This window comes from Camelus dromedarius, chromosome 13 (assembly GCF_036321535.1).
Source record: "Camelus dromedarius isolate mCamDro1 chromosome 13, mCamDro1.pat, whole genome shotgun sequence".
Taxonomy (NCBI): Eukaryota; Metazoa; Chordata; class Mammalia; order Artiodactyla; family Camelidae; genus Camelus; species Camelus dromedarius.
Genome location: NC_087448.1, coordinates 61,547,503 through 61,569,949, shown reverse-complemented (window position 1 = coordinate 61,569,949; position 22,447 = coordinate 61,547,503). Strand labels below are relative to the sequence as shown.

The following is a 22,447-nucleotide window of genomic DNA, read 5'->3' as shown; positions in this document are numbered from 1 at the left end:
TGGTGAAGAGGCTGGAAAACCACTTCCTCCCACATGATAGCGGATGTGGAACGAGGACAAGAAGGGTACTGCTGACGTACTTTGTAATTTCGGGGACACCATTCCTATCAGTCTAGCTGAATGATACCCATGGGATTGCCCTACTGCTTGGGGACTAACAGTCATTTTAGAAGATGATCCAAAAATAGCATGACTCTCAATACCTATTGTTATTTCATCTATACTCAGTCCCACTATCTTTAAACTGTAAACAGAAAAGCAAGCATGAATTGGAAGGAACAGAAGTGTGGGCTTTTTGTTTTAAGTTTATGTCTATTTGCATATTGAAAATCCCAAATATGACCAAAGCCTGACTATCAGTAATATTAAGGTAATTTCCACATAGATGACAGAGAAAATACCAGAAGAAGAAATCAGAGAACAATATTTAAATTTTCCAATCCCTGCTCCCCTCAAAAAAAAAAAAAAACAAAAAACAACAGGACGGTGGATTTCAGATTTTAGAAACAATGGTGGGTAGTGATATAGCTTAGTGGTAGAGCATGTACTTAGCATGTTCAAGGTCCTGAGTTCAATCCTCAGAACCTCCATAAAAGATTAAAAAAAGAAACTGCAGATGAAGAGTTTTCATTGTTACTTCTGCTTAAATCTAATTTTGTGTTATGAGCCAAGAAGTGTATCATTTACTTGTTAATTTACACAAAGACTGTTTTTGATCTAAAAGGTAAAGGAGAAACATATTTTAAATAGAACAAAACATAGAAAATACATTTGAAATGAACAAGATACTGGTAGATTTTAACATTACCAGTGATGATTTCTTTCAGGTAGGCATGATAGAATACAGTGTTTCCCAATCACAGTTTAGAAGAGTTTATGATATTCGAGGGAAGAATGACTTCCATTGAAATGCATCATTTACTCTGTCATTTATTCATTGAATTTGGCTAATAGCTGTTAAGTGCTGTGTCTCTCCAGCAGAGAAGGGAATAAGCTGGCAATCCAAACTGACTGCTCTCCTGTGCACCCTCCTCCCCAAAACAAACACAGAGAAAGTGATGCATCCCTTATCATTTGTTCCCCCAGTAACCTCTCTGACCTCAGTTGTCTCATAGGCAGTATTCCCTACCATAAGTGCCCATAAATATTGCCGCTTGACTGAGTACTGGTACATGATTTGATACCCAAATTAAGATAAAATAACCCTAGGACTAAGGATCTAAGATTAGTATTTATGCAGAGTGGTTTCTGGAATATAAATAGTGAAGGAAATATTCGTTTTTCATCATTAAAAGTAAATATCATGAAAGTATAGAGTGCTGAATTTGGAAATTAACAATTTATTTTGTTTGACTTTGTTATATATGTGAGTATAGGAAATTTTACATATATTGAGGTTCTGATAGGATGACATTTTTAATTGAATTTTATTTTAAGATAATTGTAGATTCACATGCAGTTTAAGAAATAAGACAAAGAGATCCCATGTGCCTTTTATCCAGTTCCTAACAATAGTAACATCTTTCAAAACCATAGTAAAATGTAACACCCAGGATAGTGATACAGTCAAGACAGCAGAACATTGCCATTATCACATTGCTTTTTTATTGCTATATCCATCCCCCTCATGACTGCATCTTTTCCTTTAACCCTTGGCAGACACTAATCTGTTCTTCATTTCTATAATTTTGTCATTTTAAGAACGTTAAATACAAAGTTATTGTTTATTTTTTCACTCAGCATAATTTGTCAGAGATTCATCCAGATGGCTGTATCAATATTTTGTTTCATTTTATTCTTGGAACTATTCCGTGGTATGGATGTGCCACATTTGTTTAACCATTTACCTTATTGAAGAACATCTGGGTTGTTTCCAGCTTGGGCGATTGTTACAAATAAAGCTGCTATAAACATTTGTGTACGTATTTTTGTGTGAACGTAAGTTTTCATTTTTCTAAGATAAATGCCCATTTATAAACAAGTACACAATTACTGGGTCAAATGGTAGTTACATGGTTTTTCTTTTTTAGGAAGTACCAAACTGTTTTCCGGAGTGACTGTTTTGCATTCCCACTAGCAATGAATGGGAGATCCAGTTTCTCCATTTTCTTGCCAGCATTTGGTATTATCACTATGTTTTATTTTAGTAATACGAACAGAAGCATAGTGATATCTCACTGTGGTTTTAATTTGCCTGCCCCTAATGGCTAATGATGTTGAACATCTTCTCATGTGTATATTTGCCATCAGTATATCTTCTTCAGTGAAATGTATCTTCATGTCTTTTCCCATGTTCCAGTTATATAGTTTGCTTTTTTTTACTGTTGAGTTTCAAAATTCTTCATATATTCTAGATACTAGTCCTTTGTCAGATATGGCTTGCAAATATTTTCACTCACTCTTTTCATCCTTGTAATGTTTTTTTTATTATTGAATTATACTTGATTTACAGTATTGGTTTCAGGTGTGCAACATAGTAATTCGATATTTTCATACGATATGTTCCATAGAAAGTTACTGTAAAGTATAGCATGTTCTTTTGTAAATCAAATGTTTTTAATTTCTGTGAAATCTAGTTATCCATTTTTCCTTTGAGGGCTTGTGCATTTGGTGTCAAGTCTAAGAATTCTTTACCTCACCCTATCCCAAAGATTTTCTTCTTTTTTCCCTAAAACGTTTATAGTTTTAGAATTGTTTGTTTCTAATCCATTTTAGTTAATTTCTCTTCAAGATGTGAGATTTAGGTCAGGGTTTTTTTTTGTTTGTTTTTTGTTTTTTTTTTTTGCCTGTGAATGTTCAATTGTTCCAGCACAGTTCATTGAAAAACTATCCTTCCTCCATTTAATTGGTTCCCACACCTTTATTAAAATCAGTTGGGCATACTGGTGTGAGTCTTTTTCTTGGTTCTCTTTTCCGTTTCGTTAATCTGTGTGTCTTTCCCTTGACCTAATCATGAGATCTTGATTGCTGTAACTATATATTAAGTCTTGATATCAGAAAGACAGATTCTTCTTGCTTTAACCTTCTATTATATAAATTTTATGACTAATTAGTTTGTATTTACTAACACTTTTAGTGGAATTTTGAAAGAAATTATATTAAACCTATATATTAATTTGGGGAGAATTGATATCTTTACTATATTGAGTCTTCCAGGCCATGAACATGGTATAGTATGCCTTTCCCTTTTATTTTGATTTTTTTTTATTCTTTTCATCAACATCGTATAGTTTTCACTACATAAGCCCTGTACTGTTTTGTTAGATTTATACCTAAGTCTCTCTCTCTTTGTGAATGATTTTAAATTGTATTTTTATTTCAGTGTCCATGTGTTCATTGCTAGCATATAGAAACACAATTGATATTTGTGTGTTTATCTTGTATCCTGTGACCTGCTAAACTCAGTAATGAGTTCTAGGACTTTTTGATAGTTTTTTTTTTGTGATTTTCTACATAGACAATTATGTCATCTGTCATCTGCAAATAGGGACAGTTTAATTTTTCCCTTTGCTATCTATATTCATTTTATTTGTTTTTTTTCTTTATTGTGTTGGGTAGAAATTCCAGTACCATGTTGAATAAGAATAGTGAGAGCAGACACTTTTGCTTTGTTCTCAGTTTTAGGGGAAATGAATTCAGTCTTTCACTTTTAAGTATAATTTTAGCTTTAGATTTTTTGTGGATGCTTTTATGAAGTTGAAGTTGCCCCTAGTTCCTATTTTTTTGAAAATGTTTTTCTATGATGAATGGGCATTGAATTTTGTCAGATTCTTTCTATATTGGTTATATGATCATATGGTTTTTCTTCTTTAGGTGCTAATATAGTAGAAATTTTTAACAAATGCATAATTTTAATTAGTTCCTTTTTAAAAGTCAAAAGAGAATCAATAAAATTATTCACCTGAAATCAGAATTAAATGTTCAGCAAAATTTTTGTTAATTATTTTTGAATTAATTTTTATGGGGATATAATTGACATATAACATTATACAGCTTCAAGATGTACAACATAATGATTCAGTATTCATACATACTGCAAAATAACTCTAGTAACATTCATTGTCCCATCTAGTTACAAAATTTTTTCCTTGTGAGAAGAACTTTTAAGATTTACTCTTAGTCTCTTACATATACACAATACAGAGTTATTAACTGTAGTCACCATGCTGTGCATTTTATCCTGTGACTTATTTGTTTTATGTTTGGAAGAGTGTACCTTTTGATCCCCTTCACCCACCACACATTCCTCACCTCTGGCAACCACCATTCTGTTCTCTGTATCTGTGAATTTGGAGGGTTATTTTTGTGTCTGTGTGGTGGATTTGTTATTCTTTTTTGGGGGGGGATTGATTTGGTTTATTTTTACTACATCTTCTTTATCTATTCATCCATCATGGACACTTAGGTTGCTTCCAAGTTCTGGCTGTTGTAAGTAATACTGCCATGAACATGGGGGCGCAGATATCTTTTCAAGTTAGTGTTTTGTTTTCCGTCAGATAAATACCAAGAAATGGAATTGCTGGATTACATGGTAGTTCTATTTTTAATTTTTTGAGGAACCTTCATACTGTTTTTCATACTGGCTGCACCAATTTACATTCCCACCAACAGTGAACAGGGGTCCCCTTTTTTCCATATCCTCACCAACACTTGTTATCTCTTCTCCTTTTTGATGATAGGCATTCTAATAGGTGTGAGATGACATCTCATGGTGGTTTTGATTGGCATTTCCTGGATGATTAGTGATGTTGAGCACCTTTTCATTTATCTGAATATCTTCTTTGGGAAAATGTCCATTCAGATCCTCTGCCCATTTTTTAATCAGGTTGTTTGGGTTTTTTGTTGTTATTGAATTTTTTGACTTCTTTATACATTTTGGATATTAACCTCTTATCAGTTATATAATTTGCTAATATTTTTTCCCATTTGGTAGGTTGCCTTTTCATTGTGTCGATTTTTTTTTTCTGTGCAGAATCTTCTAGTTTGAAATTCCCAGTTGTTTATTTTTTTGCCGTAGCTTTTGGTGTCAAATCAAAAAAAAATCATTGCGAAGACAAATGTCAAGGAGCTTACTGCCTGTGTTTTCTTTTAAGAATTTTATGATTTTAGGACTTAGGTTTTAAAGTCTTTGACCCATTTTTAGTTGACTTTCATGTGTTGTGTAAGATTCGTCCAGTTTTATTCTTTTGCATGTTGCTATCCAGTTTTCCCAACACCATTTGTTGAAGAGACTGTCCTTTCCACATCGTGTATTCTTGGCTCCTTAGTCTTAAATTAATTGACCATAAAAATAACGGTTTTATTTCTAGGTTCTCTATTCTGTTTCCTTAAGCTATGTGTCTGTTTTTAATTGCAAAACTATGCTGTCTTGATTACTATAGCTTTATAATATAATTTGAAATCAGGAAGCATTGCATTGCTCCAGCTTTGTTCTTTTTTCTCAAAATTGTTTTGTCTATTTAGGTTTTTTGTGGTTTCATACAAATTTTAGGATTGATTGTTTTATTTCTGTGAGAAATACCATTGGAATTTTAATGGAGATTGTGTTGAATCTGTAGATTGCTTTGGTATGAACATTTTAACGGTATCAATTCTTCAAATCCATGAGCACAGAGTATCTTTCCATTTATTTGTGTCTTTTTAAATTTCTTTCATCAGTGTCTTAGTTTTCATTGTACAAGTCTTTCACCTCTTTAGTAATTTTATTTCTAGGTATAGTATTCTTTTTGATACAACTGTAAATGGGGTTTTTTTCTTAATTTCTCTTTCTGATAGTTTGTTAGCTATAGTGATTTTCAGTATATGTCTTTGTATAGGATTTTTAGTGGTTGTTCTAGTTACTACATGATATCTACAAGGCTCATCACAGTCTACTGGTGGTGTCATTTTACCAATCCAAGTGAAGTATAGAAACTTTACCTCTCTTTACATCCCTTTATCCTCCCTCACTTATATTTGTCTTAAATATTACCTCTACACACACTTAGAATTACATCAGACAGTGTTACAATTTTTGCTTCAGCAGCAAATCGTAATTGAGAAAACTCAAGACGAAAAGGAAAGCCTATTATATTTACTGATATTTTGCTTATGTCCTTCCTTCGTGGTGCCCTAATGTTCCTTCTTTTATTGCTTCCCTTATGATTTATAGGATTGCCTTTAGCCATTCTTTTAGACTAGCTCTAATGGTGACGAATACTTTCTCTTCCATCATCTGAAAGTATTTTTATTTCTCCTTTAATTCCTGAAGGATATTTTCACTGGCTGTAGGATTCTGAGTTGACAGTTCTTCTCTTTTGAAACAAAAGTTTTGCACTTCCTCTGGCTACCATAGCTTTGAGTGTGAAATATGCTGTCATTCTAATTGTTTTACCTCTGTAGGTGAGATGTCATTTTTCTTTGGCTGCTTTTTAGGTTTTCCTTTGCTCTTAGTTTTCAGAAGTTTAATTATAACATATCTTGGCATGAATTTCTTTGGGTTTATCATGGTTGGAGTTCACTCAGCTTCTTAAATCTGTGCACTTATGGTTTTCTGCTAGATTTGGGAAGTATTCAGCCATTATTTCTTCAGGCACTATTTCAGTCCTACTCTCTTTCTTCTTCCAGGACTCCAGTAACCCAAATGTTAGATGTTATTATCCGTAAATCTCTGAGCTTTGTTTTGTTCAGTTTTTTTAGTCTATTTCCTGTTTGTTGTTCATATTGGGTAATTTCTATTGTTCTATCTTCCAGTTAACTAGTTCTTTTTTCTGTCCTCTCCATTCTGCTGTTGAACCCATCTACTGAGATTTTTATTTTGATTACTGTATTTTTTATTTATTAAATTCCATTTGGTACCTCTTTACATCTTTTTCTCTCTTTTTTTTGGCTGAGACTTTTTGTGTCTTTGCTGAGCCTCTTTTTTTTTTCTTTGAAGCATGTTCATAATTGTTCACTGAAGCATTTTTTATTGTGGCTGGTTTAAAATCTTTGTCAGAAAATTCTAACATCCCTATCATCTCAGCATTGGCATCTATTGATGATCTTTTTACATTCCACTTGAGATCTTCCAGGTTCATGGTATGACAAGTGATTTGAGACTGAAATCTGGACTTATAAAAATTATTTTCTGATTTTTTTTAATCTCATTTAAATATTCTGTTTTAACGTTGACTTTCTTGACATTGATCACCAGGAGAAGTGAGGAGCACTGTCTCTTCACTGCCAGGTGGAAGTAGAAATCTAGATTCTCCACTTTCCCTCCATTGACATCCAAGGAATGGGCAGCTCCTCATGACTGCTTGGCAGGGGTGGGAGTGCCAACTCACCCTGTCGGGTCCACTGGTGGGGTGTCCTCATTGCTGTTGGTCAGTGGTAAAGGTCCTGACTCTCTACCATGCTTCCTCCTGACACCACCCCAGTGAGAAGAGAGAAGGATGCCTCCAATGGGGATGGAAATCCAGCCCCTCACATGGTCTCCACTGACTCCTTGAGGGTGGGGCATCTTATCACTAGCCTGCAGAGATTAAAGTCCTGGCTCCCTATTTGGTCTTCTCTGAACCACCCCAGTGAGGATGTTAGGACACCTCATTTCACCTTCATGAGGCTTCATATCTAGGCTTCCCACTCAGCCTTTACTACTGTGTGTTGGGCAGGGGGAGGGCAGGGGGCACAATTTATCTGTAGTGTTTGGCTGGAGTGCAGTAATTGTCTTCCTAGGATGCCCTTTTCCTGGTCCTTTGGCTAGAGAAACAGGTGTGCACCTTTTGGCCTATCTGGGTTGCCAGCCTCTTTGCCTCCAAATCTAGGATACATGAGACAAAAAGATAACCCAAGGAACTCACCGCCAGTCCTTAGCCAGTCTGCCTTCTGCTCTCCACTTGCAGAGTTTTGTTATGTTTGTTTTCTATATAGTGTCCGAATATTTCCAGTTGTACTTAATGGGAGGAATAGAGGAAAGTAAGTCTGTGGTTGGAAATTTGAGAAAACCTTAGATCTTAGTTCTCTCCTGGTGAATTCAGCTACTTGATTTTAATATACTTTTAAAGAAAATCATTGTATTAAGATTTTTAGTTTGATCTTCCTTAAGCCACTAGGATTATTCTATATTTGTAGGGATAGAAATCATTCTATTTTAAATTAATGACAGAGGTACACTACTTGTAGCAGTTAATCACCAGGTAATCATTTTGACAGAAAAATTAAATTATAATGTTTAGAAAAGCAATTATATTAAAATAAATTTCAAATAATTATGATTTCAATGTTCTTTTTTATATATCCCCTACATTGCTATGTTCTTTTACAATTGAATTATAAAAAACAAATTAAATAGACATAAAATCCAAAAACTTTTCAAAAGTAAATTATTCTTCTCAGTGACTATATATATCTGTAGATGTTCAAAGTAAAAAAAGTATTATAATTAATTCATTTAATATTTATTAAAAACAGTATGTGCCATACATTGTGCTAGAGGTCTATTGAACAAAATACACAGTTCTGCCTTAATCAAACATGGTGTTCTCCTGCAATAAAATACCAAAATAAGTAATGAATTCGATCTTCTTTGAAAGCATTTTATATGTTTTTATGAATAGTGCAACTCAGAAAAATTAAAATATTATCTTTTGAGTATATTACACCAACAGAGAAAAACAGACTTCTCAAGTAGCATTTGTCACTAATGTTTATTAAAATTCAATTGAAAACAAAAATGATACCATGAAATGTTCCATTGATATACAATGAACATATTTCAGTAATTTTTAAAATATCTCACAGATTTTTAATATTGGTTTAAAGTATAACATGGTTTAGACAGTGTTACCCAATGGTGGCTGTGATTGTTAATGGTTTATATTAGCTGAAAGCCGTAAAATCATCCAAGAACTCTGCTGGTGTTAGAATAATAATTTACCAAGACAATTACCACATACTGGAATTTTTTGCAGCTCTAATTCAGTTTTATTAATAATGGATAAAATTGCACTTTTCTCAGGTTGCTGTGGGTAGCAGGGAATTATTTCAATGAATATTTCAGTACATTATTTTAATCATTGTTCCACCAAATCCAAGTGGGCAATATTTTATAGTTCTTAATTCAGTCTACTAAGAAACCATGGTCATTAAATTGCAAACTGTTTGGAGTGAGGTCTATCCTGTGATTTACAAGCCTTGTTAAAAACAGTGTAAAAGAATGCAAACTGTGCCATTAATACTTGTAACTTGATGATGCTTTTGTTACCAAACTCTCAACGATTAATGTTTTTAGTAGAAGGAAGAACATTGTAAAGAGAGCAGAGCTGAGTGTTATAATGTGTAAAATATGAGAATGTTACTATTTTAAGTTTTGTTCATTTGTAGAGGAAACATATGTATACAAACACGGTTGTAAAATATAAATATCTCAAAAATAATCTTAATTTTCCAATGAGACCAAAGAAATACAGATTTAATTTTATTATTTATTCATGTAAAATATTTAAATTTACCATAGTTTATAATAGGTAATGCCATTCAATCTTGAAGGATTGAATAGAGGAAAATTTTAATTCTAATAAAAAGAAAATGTACCAAGCTTTTAAAATTTATTGTGGAAACAGTCTGTGAATTGATATAACTTGAAAAATGTATTTCCAGTCATATGTTATTACTAATAGTTACTTTGTTTTTTATGTTCCCATTCTTAGCCAGTTGCATGATTTCTGGCGTTTGGATTACTGGGAAGATGACCTTCGTCGAAGGAGGCGGTTTGTCCGTAATGCATTTGGCTCCACTCATGCTGAAGCACTGCTCAAAGCTGCAATCGAGTATGGTGAGTACCAAACACTCCTGGACGTGAGGTGACTCTTTGTGGTTGATAATTCATTTGTTTCACTAGCATTTAAAATTCCCCGTGTAATAAGTCAAAAATGTTATGTTCTGCTTAACCTTCAAAGGCATCATTTAGGTTACACTTAATCAGTCCAGTATTTCCCCTACTTGATGTATTTCAGATTCTTCAACTTCTTCATGATATATTAAAAGACTCTACATAGTAGGTTATTACCCAACATCCTTCTCATACAGCATAAAACAGGAGTAAAATCAGTTCAGTGTCTTTCAGACTTTGATCTTTTAAACCTTTTTAACCAAAGTGAAAAAAAGTACTGATGTAATTGCATATTCAGACTTACACATTTGTATGTATAATTTGTGTGTGTAAATGTGTGCAAGCCACACACTTATGTACACTGCATGAATATACATATAGACATGAAATATATATACAAGTATGTATACTATTGTATATATACATACATATGCATATACTTGTGTATTTAACTGAAACAAATGTCTTATTAATAATCTCATTACATGACATTTTCTATTTTAACCCTATTCTATTCTATTACTTTCAGTCTAAAAAAAATTAAAAGTCATGTCTCAACATGCCCATTTAAGTTCCCAACCCTACAATGGATTGCAAATAAAGTTTGAAAAAGACTATCCCATGGTAAAGGCACCATCAACTGTCACACTGCAGTAGAACTGTACCCTATATTGTCCTTTATAAAATGTACAATAAATAGTAAATGTCAAAAAATTTTTTGTAATTTATTAAAAATGCCACTACTTTAGATTGCTGTCCACCAAGAAGTATGCTTAGGACTAGTCTGTCTGTTCACCTATTTTTGTTGTTGTTGTTGTTGTTTTATTTTTAATTGAAGTGCAGTCAGTTACAATTTATCAGTCTCTGGTGTGCAGCACAATGTCCCAGTCATGCATATACATGCATATATTCATTTCCATTTTTTTTTCATTAGAGGTTATTACAAGATACTGAGGATAGTTCCATGTGCTATACAGAAGAAACTTTTTAAAAATCTATTTTCATATATAATGGCTAACATTGGCAAAACTCAAAACTCTCAAATTTATCCCTTCCCACCCCCTTTACCCGGTAACCATAAGATTGTTTACTAAGTGTGCGAGTCTGTTTGTGTTTTGAAGATGAATTCATAATTCACCTATTTTTAAATGCTCTAACAAGTTTCAGCTTCATTGATCATATCAAAATTTTATATACCAAATACACTTGGAAAATACCATTGATGGACACTGTCCGTATATTTTTGTTATTAACTACTTCTGTTCTCACAATTACTTGGTTTTTTTTAAGTTAGTTTTATTTATTTGAGAATAATCATTGAGCCATATCTTTTAAAATTTACCATAGTTTATAACATAGAATGCCATTCATATTCTTGATGGATTGAACAGGGGAAATATTTAATCCTAGTGAAAAGAAAATGTACACAGCTTTTAAAATTTATTATGTAAATAGTCTGTGAATTGATATAATTTAGTAAGGCTCAAAACATAAATAGGTGAGGATTTCATATGAAGCTATTATCCCTAAGGTAAAGCTTCAAAGTAACTTTATACAGTAAAAGAAGGTACAGGAGAGGATGTGCTAAAAAAAAAACACGCAGTTGACCTATACTGTAGAGGGTTTCTTTAATCAACTCAAAGAAAACACTTAAGGATTTTAGCACACCAACTTAAAATTAGTTACTTTATTTATGGTCTACAGAAGAGATTCTTTGAACTATCTACATAAAGTGGCGTGCTTTATAAGATGAACTTAAAGTTTTTTAAACTACATTTCTTACACCCAACAATTTAGGCTTTTTTGCCAGTTCATCTTGAATTCATCTCATTTGAAATTAGAAACATCTAGAGGCAATTTGTAACAGAGGTCAGGCAAGAATGATACATTAGTCATACTGAGTTGCCAAAACTTTAACTATGTAGGATCCATATTATACTACATTTGGCATTCTGCAGGTTGCTATCTTAAAAAGGATCTGTTAGAAAAATATTTCTTTTGGTTCTCTATAAAAATTGATGCCATATTTTGTATGTTTAATTTGTATAGTATCTCTATTAATTAAACCAGTGTCAAAGCCTACCAGAGACACATTTTTAAAAATTTGATATTAACATCTTTTTAAGGCTGATTGTCATATTTTAGAAACACAATAACCATAGTTAATGAACTTAAACTAAAAAAGAATATTTTAATTTTGAAATAGAGGAAAGATGTAGGTGATACTAGACGTCCTTTGTGTGTGATATAAATGTATTTAACAATCTGTAGTGGTTTCTGGACTTTAAATACTGGATCATCAGCAGTATTCAGAACTTATTATCCCTCCTGAGTTTGATTCTTTGATAACAGGAAACTAGGGTATGTTTCTAGTTTATGCATATTTAGAACAAAGACCACGTGTATGCCATACAGTATTCAGGAAATCTACATGGTACCTATGCTGGAGTTACTCCTTGGTCATTCTCAGGGCTAAAGTCATGTAGTGGAGGACAAAAGAGAACTCAAACAACTCTGCCTCCAAAAGCAATTCCAGAGCACGCCTCTTCAACATCACATCTGTGGACTTTCAGAAGTGGATAGAGAGTAGGGAGTGAAATATGGAGGACGTGGAGAGGTGAGTGAAAAGCGCTCCCTGGAGGGATCTGTATGTAGAAGCGGAAGGAGGAAGTACAGACCAAGAGAAAAACTGTAGTTCTCCTCTTCCAGACTCTCAATGTGCCTTCCAACCTATGTATAAAGTATTTCTTCAGAAGAAATAGGAAGTAAGTGTCAGTAATTATTACAAGGCACTTCAATAAAAACAGATGTTGAAAGACTTAATTGAAAACATATTTTGTATATTTTAGAGAAAACTTTTGTATTCACGTACCGCCAGAATATTCATATAAAAGTAACGAAACTCAGACCATCATCTGGCCGCTCTGCCTGCCATGAAGCATTGAAATGTGTTTTAAGTACCTTAAAGTCTGACGGTGTGTAGACTAACATCCGAATGACTTAATGTTTTGGTTTGTGTAGACGTAGACAAAGGGTATATTTATAGCACAAACCTATACATTTTGAGAGAGCTTCTAGAACAAATTGAAATTCAATGTATTCCTTCCTCTATTTTTAATAATTACTGTATTTCAGATTCTATCTTGAAAATTAAAACATTAAGTGCATAAAAACTCTGCTATAGTCTTTGGTCAAAAATGTTTTTATTCATCTATATTATGGCAAGAAAATTGTTTTAGGAACAAAAGAATATTTTCTGAATGAAACTTTCAGTATGGCTAGAAGTATTTGAATCAGTAATTAAAGTTTTCAGAATTTTAAATAAGTTGTACAAGGGAATAACCTATAAGTACTTAAATAGGGAATATTTACATGACCATCCCTGAGGTTTGATCACTGGTCATGTGTGTCTGTTCCTGTAGTACACTATGTTTCAAGAGTGCGAGCCTGTTAATGTAATAGAAGTGAAACTGAATTTGCAAATTTAGTGTTTTAATAAAAATGTTTTGAATCACTTGACTTTTCCCTCAATTCAAACATTTTAGATTATTTATACTCAAACTTTCATGTGATGGGCAGAAACATTTAGCTGTGATTTAAATTTCGTGACATTCTTTTTAGGCAATTTATTTGGAGCCACAAAACAAGTGTATTTATAATGCTTTCTTTTAAATGAGCAAATAATCAGAATTGGAAATATTTTCAAGGAGATGTAAAGGACAATTACTTTATTTCATATTTACTTTGAAAAGCTTTCTGTTCCTCTTCATTATTAAAACTTTTGGTTGACCTTTTTCAGTTGCAAAACATCCTTAACACTGATGGAGTTTTTCATGCTTCTTAGTAATACTAATGAGTTGAATAATTTATGAGGTTGTCATGTGCACAAGATTTGGTGTGATTTGATATACTTTCTGCCTCTGGTGTTAGAATGTGATTAATAAAAACCTGGAGGCATGTAATTTTTTTCCTAATGTTTAATGTTCTAATTTCATGTGTATTGAATGTGTTGTTTAGGTATTTTCTAATAATAAAATCTCATACAAGTGTAAATTTAATTGATTACCAGGAATTTTACAGACCATAGCAATGGAAGAATATAAAGAAAATGTCTTAAAGCTCATAAATTCATCTTCTGACCTGCAGGGTTTTCTTCTTCAAGGCAAATTAGCTAATAGGAAATGATTGAAAAGGAGGGTTTTGTATTTGTCTGTATGTTTAAATAAAACCTAGACTAGTTAAATTCTAGTGCATTTCTGGTGCTGAAATATTATGCTGTCAAAGAATAGTATAAAGTCTTAATAAGTTTGGTTGTCTTTGTTGAATGTCAATTATCATTTAGGACTCTGTTTCCCTTCCATGAAATTATAGTGGAACAATGTTTCATCAAAGGCTAAAATCTCAAGCTCCCCCATGTCTGTGATCAAAGACAACACCTTAAATAGGTCTGATCAGGCATCGCAGAAGAGGGCAGGCTGCTTCAACTGGAGGAAAAAAAACACATGGAGCAAAGATGACAAAGTTAATCAGTCATTTCTTTGGCAATAAATAATAAGATATGCTGAGAACTGCAAATGAGAACATCCTTAGGTTCCTCAGAGATGTGTCTGCTTAACACCTGATTTATCTAAGCTTGTGAAGCCATCAAGATATGACCTTGATGAATAAAAAGCAGCTCTGTAATGAATCTGGAATTAAATTAGTTTTGATGGTATATGCATGGCTACTGTAATGTGCTACTTGCAGTCATCAAGAAATAAGAAAAGCACTGAGAATAAAAATTACTAATGCAGCTATATACAGTTGAGACAGGAGTTTCAAATTATCTGACTTCGTTTTTTCTCTGCCTTCAATTTTTTAAGAGTTTACAATTATCATATTTGGGAAAGATGATTTGATTTTTTTCCTTAATAATCTATTATTTGTACCATGTAGCATCTCTAGCAAACATCTTACTATTGTTCATTGATAAATCCATTTTAGCTGGTGTATTATTAATTACATCTTCATATCTGAAATAAAATAGATGATCTGATTATTGTTAAATAATATATTGAAAAGTTAATGGTGTAAATTTTTTAAGAGAGAGGACATACATGGAGTCATCTGTCAGCTCTTTTTGATGCGTGTGGTATTTTTATATCATAGTCTTGTCTTCACCCTGTGGTTTTATACTCTTCTTAAAATAATTAAAATGGATTATATAAATGCTAAGTTATGAAATATGTTTATAAATGCATTTTACAGGTTTTATATAACAGCATTTTCATACCAACAAAGGTTTTAACCACTCCTCTGTTTTTATGTTGAAGCTTCAGATGGCAGGCTTTAAACTGATTCAGAGGAATCAAGTGCTTCATTAATTTAAAAGCATTTATTGAATATTTCCTACATGCCATGCATGTGCTGCATGTTGGATTCAGAGACTGAGACAAATTTTCTACCTTCTAACAGCACATAGTTTCGGGTAGTACCTCTCAAGAAGGGTGAAAGGCAGAGTGTGCTACTGGCATCTAATGGGTGGAGACCAAGAATGCTGCTAAAATATCCTGCCACTCACAGGACAGCTCCCCAGAATGACAACAGAAATCCAGCTCAAAATGTCAGTAGTGCCAAGGTTGAGAAACCCTGGTCTAGTGGAAAGAAGTAAGCAGTTACCGTAGAGGGAGGTAGTGCATAAAAGAACACAGGGAAAGAGGACTAACTCGGCCCTAGTGCATTACAGTTGACGTCACAGAAATTACCAAGACGTAGAGGCATAAAAGGGCCTAAACTCACTTTTTTGAATGGCTTCAATATTTTGCACTTGGTTATAGGTCACCTTGTAGAGATTTCACAAAATATTTTGATTTTAGACATTTCATATCCTGAGATAAAGGAAAAAACACTTGAGGGCAGGAATCGTATCTTTCATCTATTCCATTTAAATTGGATTTTTTTAACAGAGGTACTAGGGATTGAACCCAGGACCTTGTGCATGCTAAGTATACATTCTACTACTTAGCTGTACCCCACCCCCTTCCATCTATTCCATTTAGAGCATCCACATTTATACCCTTTTAAATACTTTTATGGTTGATGTTTTTTATTTAATTGATAATTGGTTCATTTCAAGGTATGCACACAGTATTTTAACCACATTCACTTATCTCTTGCAGTAGCAGCACTGAAGGATGATATGCCATGGAATAGGTCTATAAGTATGGTATTTTCAAATTCTGAAATTTTTTTTATGTCTGTACTTATTTCTACTTAAAGCACCAAAAGCTATTAAAGATAAGAAATTAACAAAATTATATTAATGAGTCTATTACTTAGTGGCACAGAACTGCTCATAATCTTACTTATATTCTTTCAGAGTAATTTTTTATGAAGTGTGCACAATGTTACATTTATTAAAAATTGCAATACAGTATGATTGATAGATATTTTCACCAAGGTGTATTAAAAAATACTATGTGAGCTCAGTGAAGGGTGCTGCCTAACTGAAGAAATGAATTTTTGCTGGACTTGAAAGGAAGAATGGAAACATTCCCAAGCCCATAAGTGGGATGGTGGCAATGCAGAGAAAGGGACCACACAGCATAATACACTATGTCCGGGGAATGGAAGATGGTGCTGTGTGATGGAACACAAGATAGTGTGAGGAGATCATATGAAGATAAGGCTGCAAAGACTGGAGCCATACCATAAAGGGATTTGTCAATAGACAGAGCCATTAAGGATTGTTATTTGGGAAAGTGACAGACCATAGATATTAAGTGGCATGATAACTAATAAATGGTAGGTAGAACAGAAAGTCAATCTAAATACCGTTCTCCTCCTGTACATACAGATGCATTTGGAACTTTCCTAAGTGCAAGAGCATTAGTGAACATGTCCCCTCTCTAAAGTTTACCTGATAAATTTTAGCCCACTCGTATAGCCTGTCCGTCACAGGGTTATGTCAGTACAGGTGAATGTAGTGTCATTCACAGACTGTGCATTCAACGCCATCTATAAAAATGTAATTTTAAATGTTTTTGGTGTTTTAAGTGCTTTAGATAACCTATATCAGCATCATCTCTTAACTCTTCTATTTTTTTTTATCATTAGAGATAAATTCCTGTTAATTACCCCTTCCTTCCATGTCTTTGAGCTGATTGCTTACCTATCCAAAACATCTCCTCCCCCATTTCTCAGAGTTTTAAAGTAAATTTTCCACACTAAATATTGCAACAGGCTTTAAAAAGAAGCACCAAGCATCATTCCCCAGGTTAATGCCATCCACTTTCAGAGAAGTGTCCCCACCCAGTCAGCCTTCATTCAAGTTGTCCAGTTCATCTTTGCTTTCATTCTAGGAATTCCAAAACATCCTTCCTTCCATTCTGCTGCTCATCCGCCATCTACCCCTCTTGACTCATGATGAAAGGTTTCTTCCCTTTGTTTGTTTTTCCCTTCCTTTCTTCATTCCTTCCTGAAAAGAAACATGTTCATTGTAGAATATCTAGAAAATGCCAAAAAAAAAAAATTTTAAAGAAATGGGGAAAAGTCACTTATAGACAACCATGTAAAGATAGCTGGTTTATCATTTTGATGTATTTGTTTCTTGCTAGTCTTTTTCTAAGCATGCTTAATCTTAGGGACCAGATGATATGCTATGTACTCAAACAATCACAAAGATGAATAATGCATTATCTCTGCTCTTTATGATATTTAGAGGGTCCAAACTGGCCCAAGTTTTTGATATGTTTTATCATTTTTTTCCACAAGTCAAATGTGCCATGTGATTTTTAGTGTAATGAAATCCTATTTAAAATATCTTAAAATCACCCAAACTAAATGGCTAATCAAAATCCTACCACACAATATTCAGTATAAAATGCAGAGATTCTACATTTATTATCATGTATATTCTTAAAATACGGCTTATCAAATTTCATTTAAAAAGCATAGAATGCAGTTTTCTACATCCACTCCATTAAGAAGATTATTAAGTTAGCATTTCGTACGTATATAGGGGTGCACTTAAATTCAATAACATTTTCTTGCACCTCTTTAATTGCATTTTTTTCTGTTTAAAAGTGCTGTTTATGAATATCCCCTTTGTTGGTCTGTTCTAAGAAATATTGCTTACATATGAATATTTTGAATTAAGAATAAATGAAATTCTGTTTTTGCTGTCAGAACCAAATTGTAAAAATGCATTGCATGTCTTTGAAAATCAGTATACTCTATTAGCAGGCCTGTCAATATAAAAAGTGCATTCCATTTCCACCTCTTGCTCTAATAACCTTTTCTGTGTTACTCTGAGACAGTTCACATAATCAGAGTATATTGTCAGCTTACTGGAGTTGGGGAAGCATGAAATGAAAATCACGTTAATATTGATCCAATTCTTTTACTTGCAAGTGTCCTTGATGCCCTTTCCCAGAGAGCAATGACTGTTGATGCTGGGTAGCCATCTTCTTGTATTTCTCCTAGTCCAGTAAATCGTTTACAAGCATAACTAATCTGAATAAGAATTTACCACTTAGAATAGTAATCTGTGAACATTCCATCTTAATTAATGCCCATATTACTAATTCTGCAAGTTTACTCTGCCACTGAAATATTTCCCTCGAGCTTTTCAGAGAACAGCCTAGCTGCAGATATAATGTTGACGTCTAGTTTAAAACAATCAAAAATCAGTACAAGTTCTTCATTGGCAAAAACACAAAGGATGCTGTGCTCTAATTTTATGTGATATAATCATGTGCTAAAATGGATCATAAATAGTAACATCAGTTGTTGATTCAAAAAAGGCTTACCATACCTGAATCAAATCCATTATAAATGTGAACCTGGTATCTTGGTAATTTTATGGTATAGATAATATCTATTTTGAATTATAAAATATATTCTCTGTCAACAAAAATGAATTAAAGTGAGAACCGTGGTTAAACCCAGCGCATTCAGACTAAAATATCCACAACTAAGAAAGAATTTAGTATCTAAGAAGTCTGGGTTTTTTAATCTGTATTTATTAAATTTGGTCAATAACTATTCAGATTTTTACTTAAAGTGTGTTTGAAACAACAAATAGAAACTATTTGAGTAGAAACAGTCTATTTCATGTATGGAAACACTTGCTTTCACAAAATGAATTTATATTGATGAAGTGAGCCTCCTGACTCAGCATCAGGTACAAAAGAGGGAAAATGAGACTTGAGATTTCCAGTCATTCTTTACAATAGTGTTTTTATTCAGTATCACTAACAGTTTTTACCATTAGGATTTTTCTATTGCAAAGTCTGTTTTTAAAAAAAAAAAAATCCTGTTCCATACAGATTATTTTTTTCATTCCTTGATCTTCAGAAGGTCTTTCCTTTTATGTCATCATCTTTATGTTTCTTAAGAAAGGAAATATTGTGTCTGTGGTATAAAGTCAAAAGCAAAATTTAATTTTGAATCTAAATTCTTTACAAAGAAAAATACTTTTTAGTAAACCTCTATTGTTACAGTAAAGTTGTTCTGTGTATGTATCTACTGCTTTTATCTCACATTGAGATTGACATAAAATATTTTTGAATGGTAGGTTTCTCAGTATAATAAAAAGCATTCTTTCCTCTTTTTTGAAATGCTCAAAATTGTAAACTTCTTAGTAATAGATTGATTCATACTTACTATTACACAAGATCATGTCACCATATCTAATGTAATTAGTTGAGAGGTATATTTATCTTAAAATCTTTTCCTTTTAGTGGAAATTAAATAATATCATTTGGGGTTAGTAAAACACTGTTCTGTAAAGGTATTTGTTGCCCTGATTTCAGCTTTAATGAGGAAAAGTAATCTTTATTTAAAAATTTCCCAAAGTATTCATGTGTCATTAATACTTCTAAGAGAAAGTATTTACATTTGAAAGTGAGTTGCAGTATTTTCTCTTTCTTACACGGGGGTAGATTTTGTCAAAACACATTTCCAGGCTAAAAATGTTGTGAAATGCTATATATTGAAAAGAATTTCTCCTTCAAAAAAGAATGCCACCTTAAACTGATTTTAGGATGTTTAAAAACATTAGAATTTCCTAATATTACATTTAGATGAAATTAAAATGAAACTAAATTTCCATTCTTCCCATCTCCTTCCAATGATGAAAGGAAAGTATATATTCAATGGATCATCTTTATAATCCTCTAAAACAAATTATGGTATCAACTTTGTTGAGAAAGCTGTTCTTTTTCTTATCTAAGATGTTAAGAATATTTACATTCTTAAGATGCCTATAAACAAAATCAAAAATGCGTATCAAATACATTAATACTTATATAATTGTATTTAATAATATATTTAAATGAATAATATGGTTTTTGAGGGAAAACAATTTTTAATGTAAGCTAGTTACATTCCATTCAACTCTACAGACACTTTATGGCCCCTGCCAACGTGCTATCCTTGCTGTCTTCAGGAAGCATTCAGTCTAGAGGAGTCAAAGAGTCATACTGCCTTATAATGAGTTTAAACAGTGTTAAGACAGCATGGTGGAGGGAAGAAGATTAATCTCAACTGATGGAAAGGAAACCATTATTTGTTGAATACCCATCATTGAGTATTGTGCTAATGAGACCTTAGACACATTCATTATCTTGAGTTTTTTAATCCTGACATCAGCCTGCTTTTTTTCTTTTACATAAATCTTCAGAAGCGTAATTGTAAGCACTAAAGCACTGGCTGTGATCTTGTTCAGTTTTAAATTAACTTTTTCAATACTCTTGTTTTTTTTAAAATTTATTTTATCAACATTTTAACAGACATTTTTGAGAGCTAACTATATAAATAATATTCATACATTTCAAAGTATTTTAGCATCCATTGTCTCATTTTAACATTGCCATAATCCTGTGAGAGTTCAGTTGATAAATTCTTAGTCCTCTTACAACACGCGAGGAAACGGAGATTGGTCTGGATATATTTGTTAATATATTCTTAACGGATGTTTGCAGGAAAAATAAAGTAAGACTTGCAAAATATGCAGTCCACCTTGCTTATTTATGAGGAAACTGTAAAGGACATAACGAAAAAAGTAACTTAAGGACTGTGCATATAAAATGATTAATATGTGAATTATCTTTATATTTTCAAGCGCTCACTCAACAAATATTTATTGATGGCCACTTTTGATACTTAATACACTGGAAATTAAAGTCTAATACAAGAATACCTAAATAAAAGACTTCAAAAATATGAAAATATAATGATAATATATTATGACTTACAAGATTCAAAAATTATACAGTGAGGAGTAATCAATTAAACTGAATCCTAAAGGACAGGGCAAGTAAGAGAACTCCATGTGAAAGAAATTACATTTGTCAAACTTATAAAGTTTTGAAACAGTGTGGCATGTTTGGGAGCAAAAGCATTCAGCTCTTGGGGACTATAATGTGTGAAAAAGTCAAAATCGGTAAATTAATGAGATTAAATAAGCAGGGCCAAATTGTGAGTCATGGCCCATGTACTTAAATTGTACCAATAAAATAACATTGAAAATATATTCTTACATAGTAGATATATATAATTTAGGTGGATAGATAGATACATGTATACATTCATATATTATTTTTAATAAATGAAAATTAAAGCCATATTTCCAAACTCAATACAAAATAAGTAATATAGTACACTATGCTGTGCTACACTAAAATTGGCTTGTTACGGTTTTATATTTTTTCTCTTTGTGCATTAGCCACACAGACATGCTTTATGGCTTACCTATTGTTATAAATTATTTTTTTCTTTATTGGCATAGATGTTTTAAAGTTGACTATAGAATAATTTCTTAAACAGAAATAAACTACTGCATAATATTTTTCTTTACGGTAATGGTTTACATTTATCAATCAAAAAGGACATACTGGGCAAATGAAATAATTTCTTTGCCTTGATTGTCCAGACTCTCCAATTAGACATATTCTTTGAATATTATTAAGATAAGTTAATGTCTCCAACTTGTCATTTTTGTATTTTAATTTATATCTATTTGAAATAGCAATAAAACTTTAAAATGATAATAATAATAATTATGGTAGTAATAATGCTAAGGTATAGTAACAGTACTAAAATTAGAAGCACTTTAGTTTTCTTGTTACTTCACTTTTTTTGTTAGTTCACTTTTAAAACATACTTTGTTTTACATGGATCCTTATTTATTAAGAGAAATATTATAAAAGAGAAGCTTTATATAAAAGGTTCATGTAAGGCAATTTTCTATACTAGGTAACATTTCCACATACAGAGCTTCAAGCATACTTACTAAGAAATCTATTTTTTACATTTTTTTTATTAAAGTATAGTTGATTTACAGTTTTGTGTTAGTTTCTGGAGTATAGCATAGTGATTCATTTATACCCATATATATTATTTTTCATATTCTTTTTCATTATAGGTTATTACAAACTATTCAATATAGTTTCCTGGGCTATATAGTAGGTCCTTGTTGCTTAAGGAAATCTAATATGTATAGGATGCTTTCCTGTATTGTTATTTGTAACATGATGTGGAAAATAATGTAAGTGTAATTTTAGATTTGGCTTCATTAATCTATAATTTTATGGAATTACTTTATTCTGAAAC

The 22,447-nt window shown here is 32.3% G+C and overlaps 1 protein-coding gene across 6 annotated transcripts in view; it reads left to right on the top strand.

The window, feature by feature from the left end:
- The window catches only part of NBEA (neurobeachin), a 536,299-nt gene that overhangs the window by 315,018 nt on the left and 198,834 nt on the right, over window positions 1-22,447 (top strand). For all 6 annotated transcript variants that reach the window (XM_031465874.2, XM_064493205.1, XM_064493203.1 and 3 more), the window contains one exon: window positions 9,672-9,796. In XM_031465874.2, the coding sequence (XP_031321734.2) occupies window positions 9,672-9,796 (125 nt within the window). The remainder of the gene's footprint in view (window positions 1-9,671; window positions 9,797-22,447) is intronic.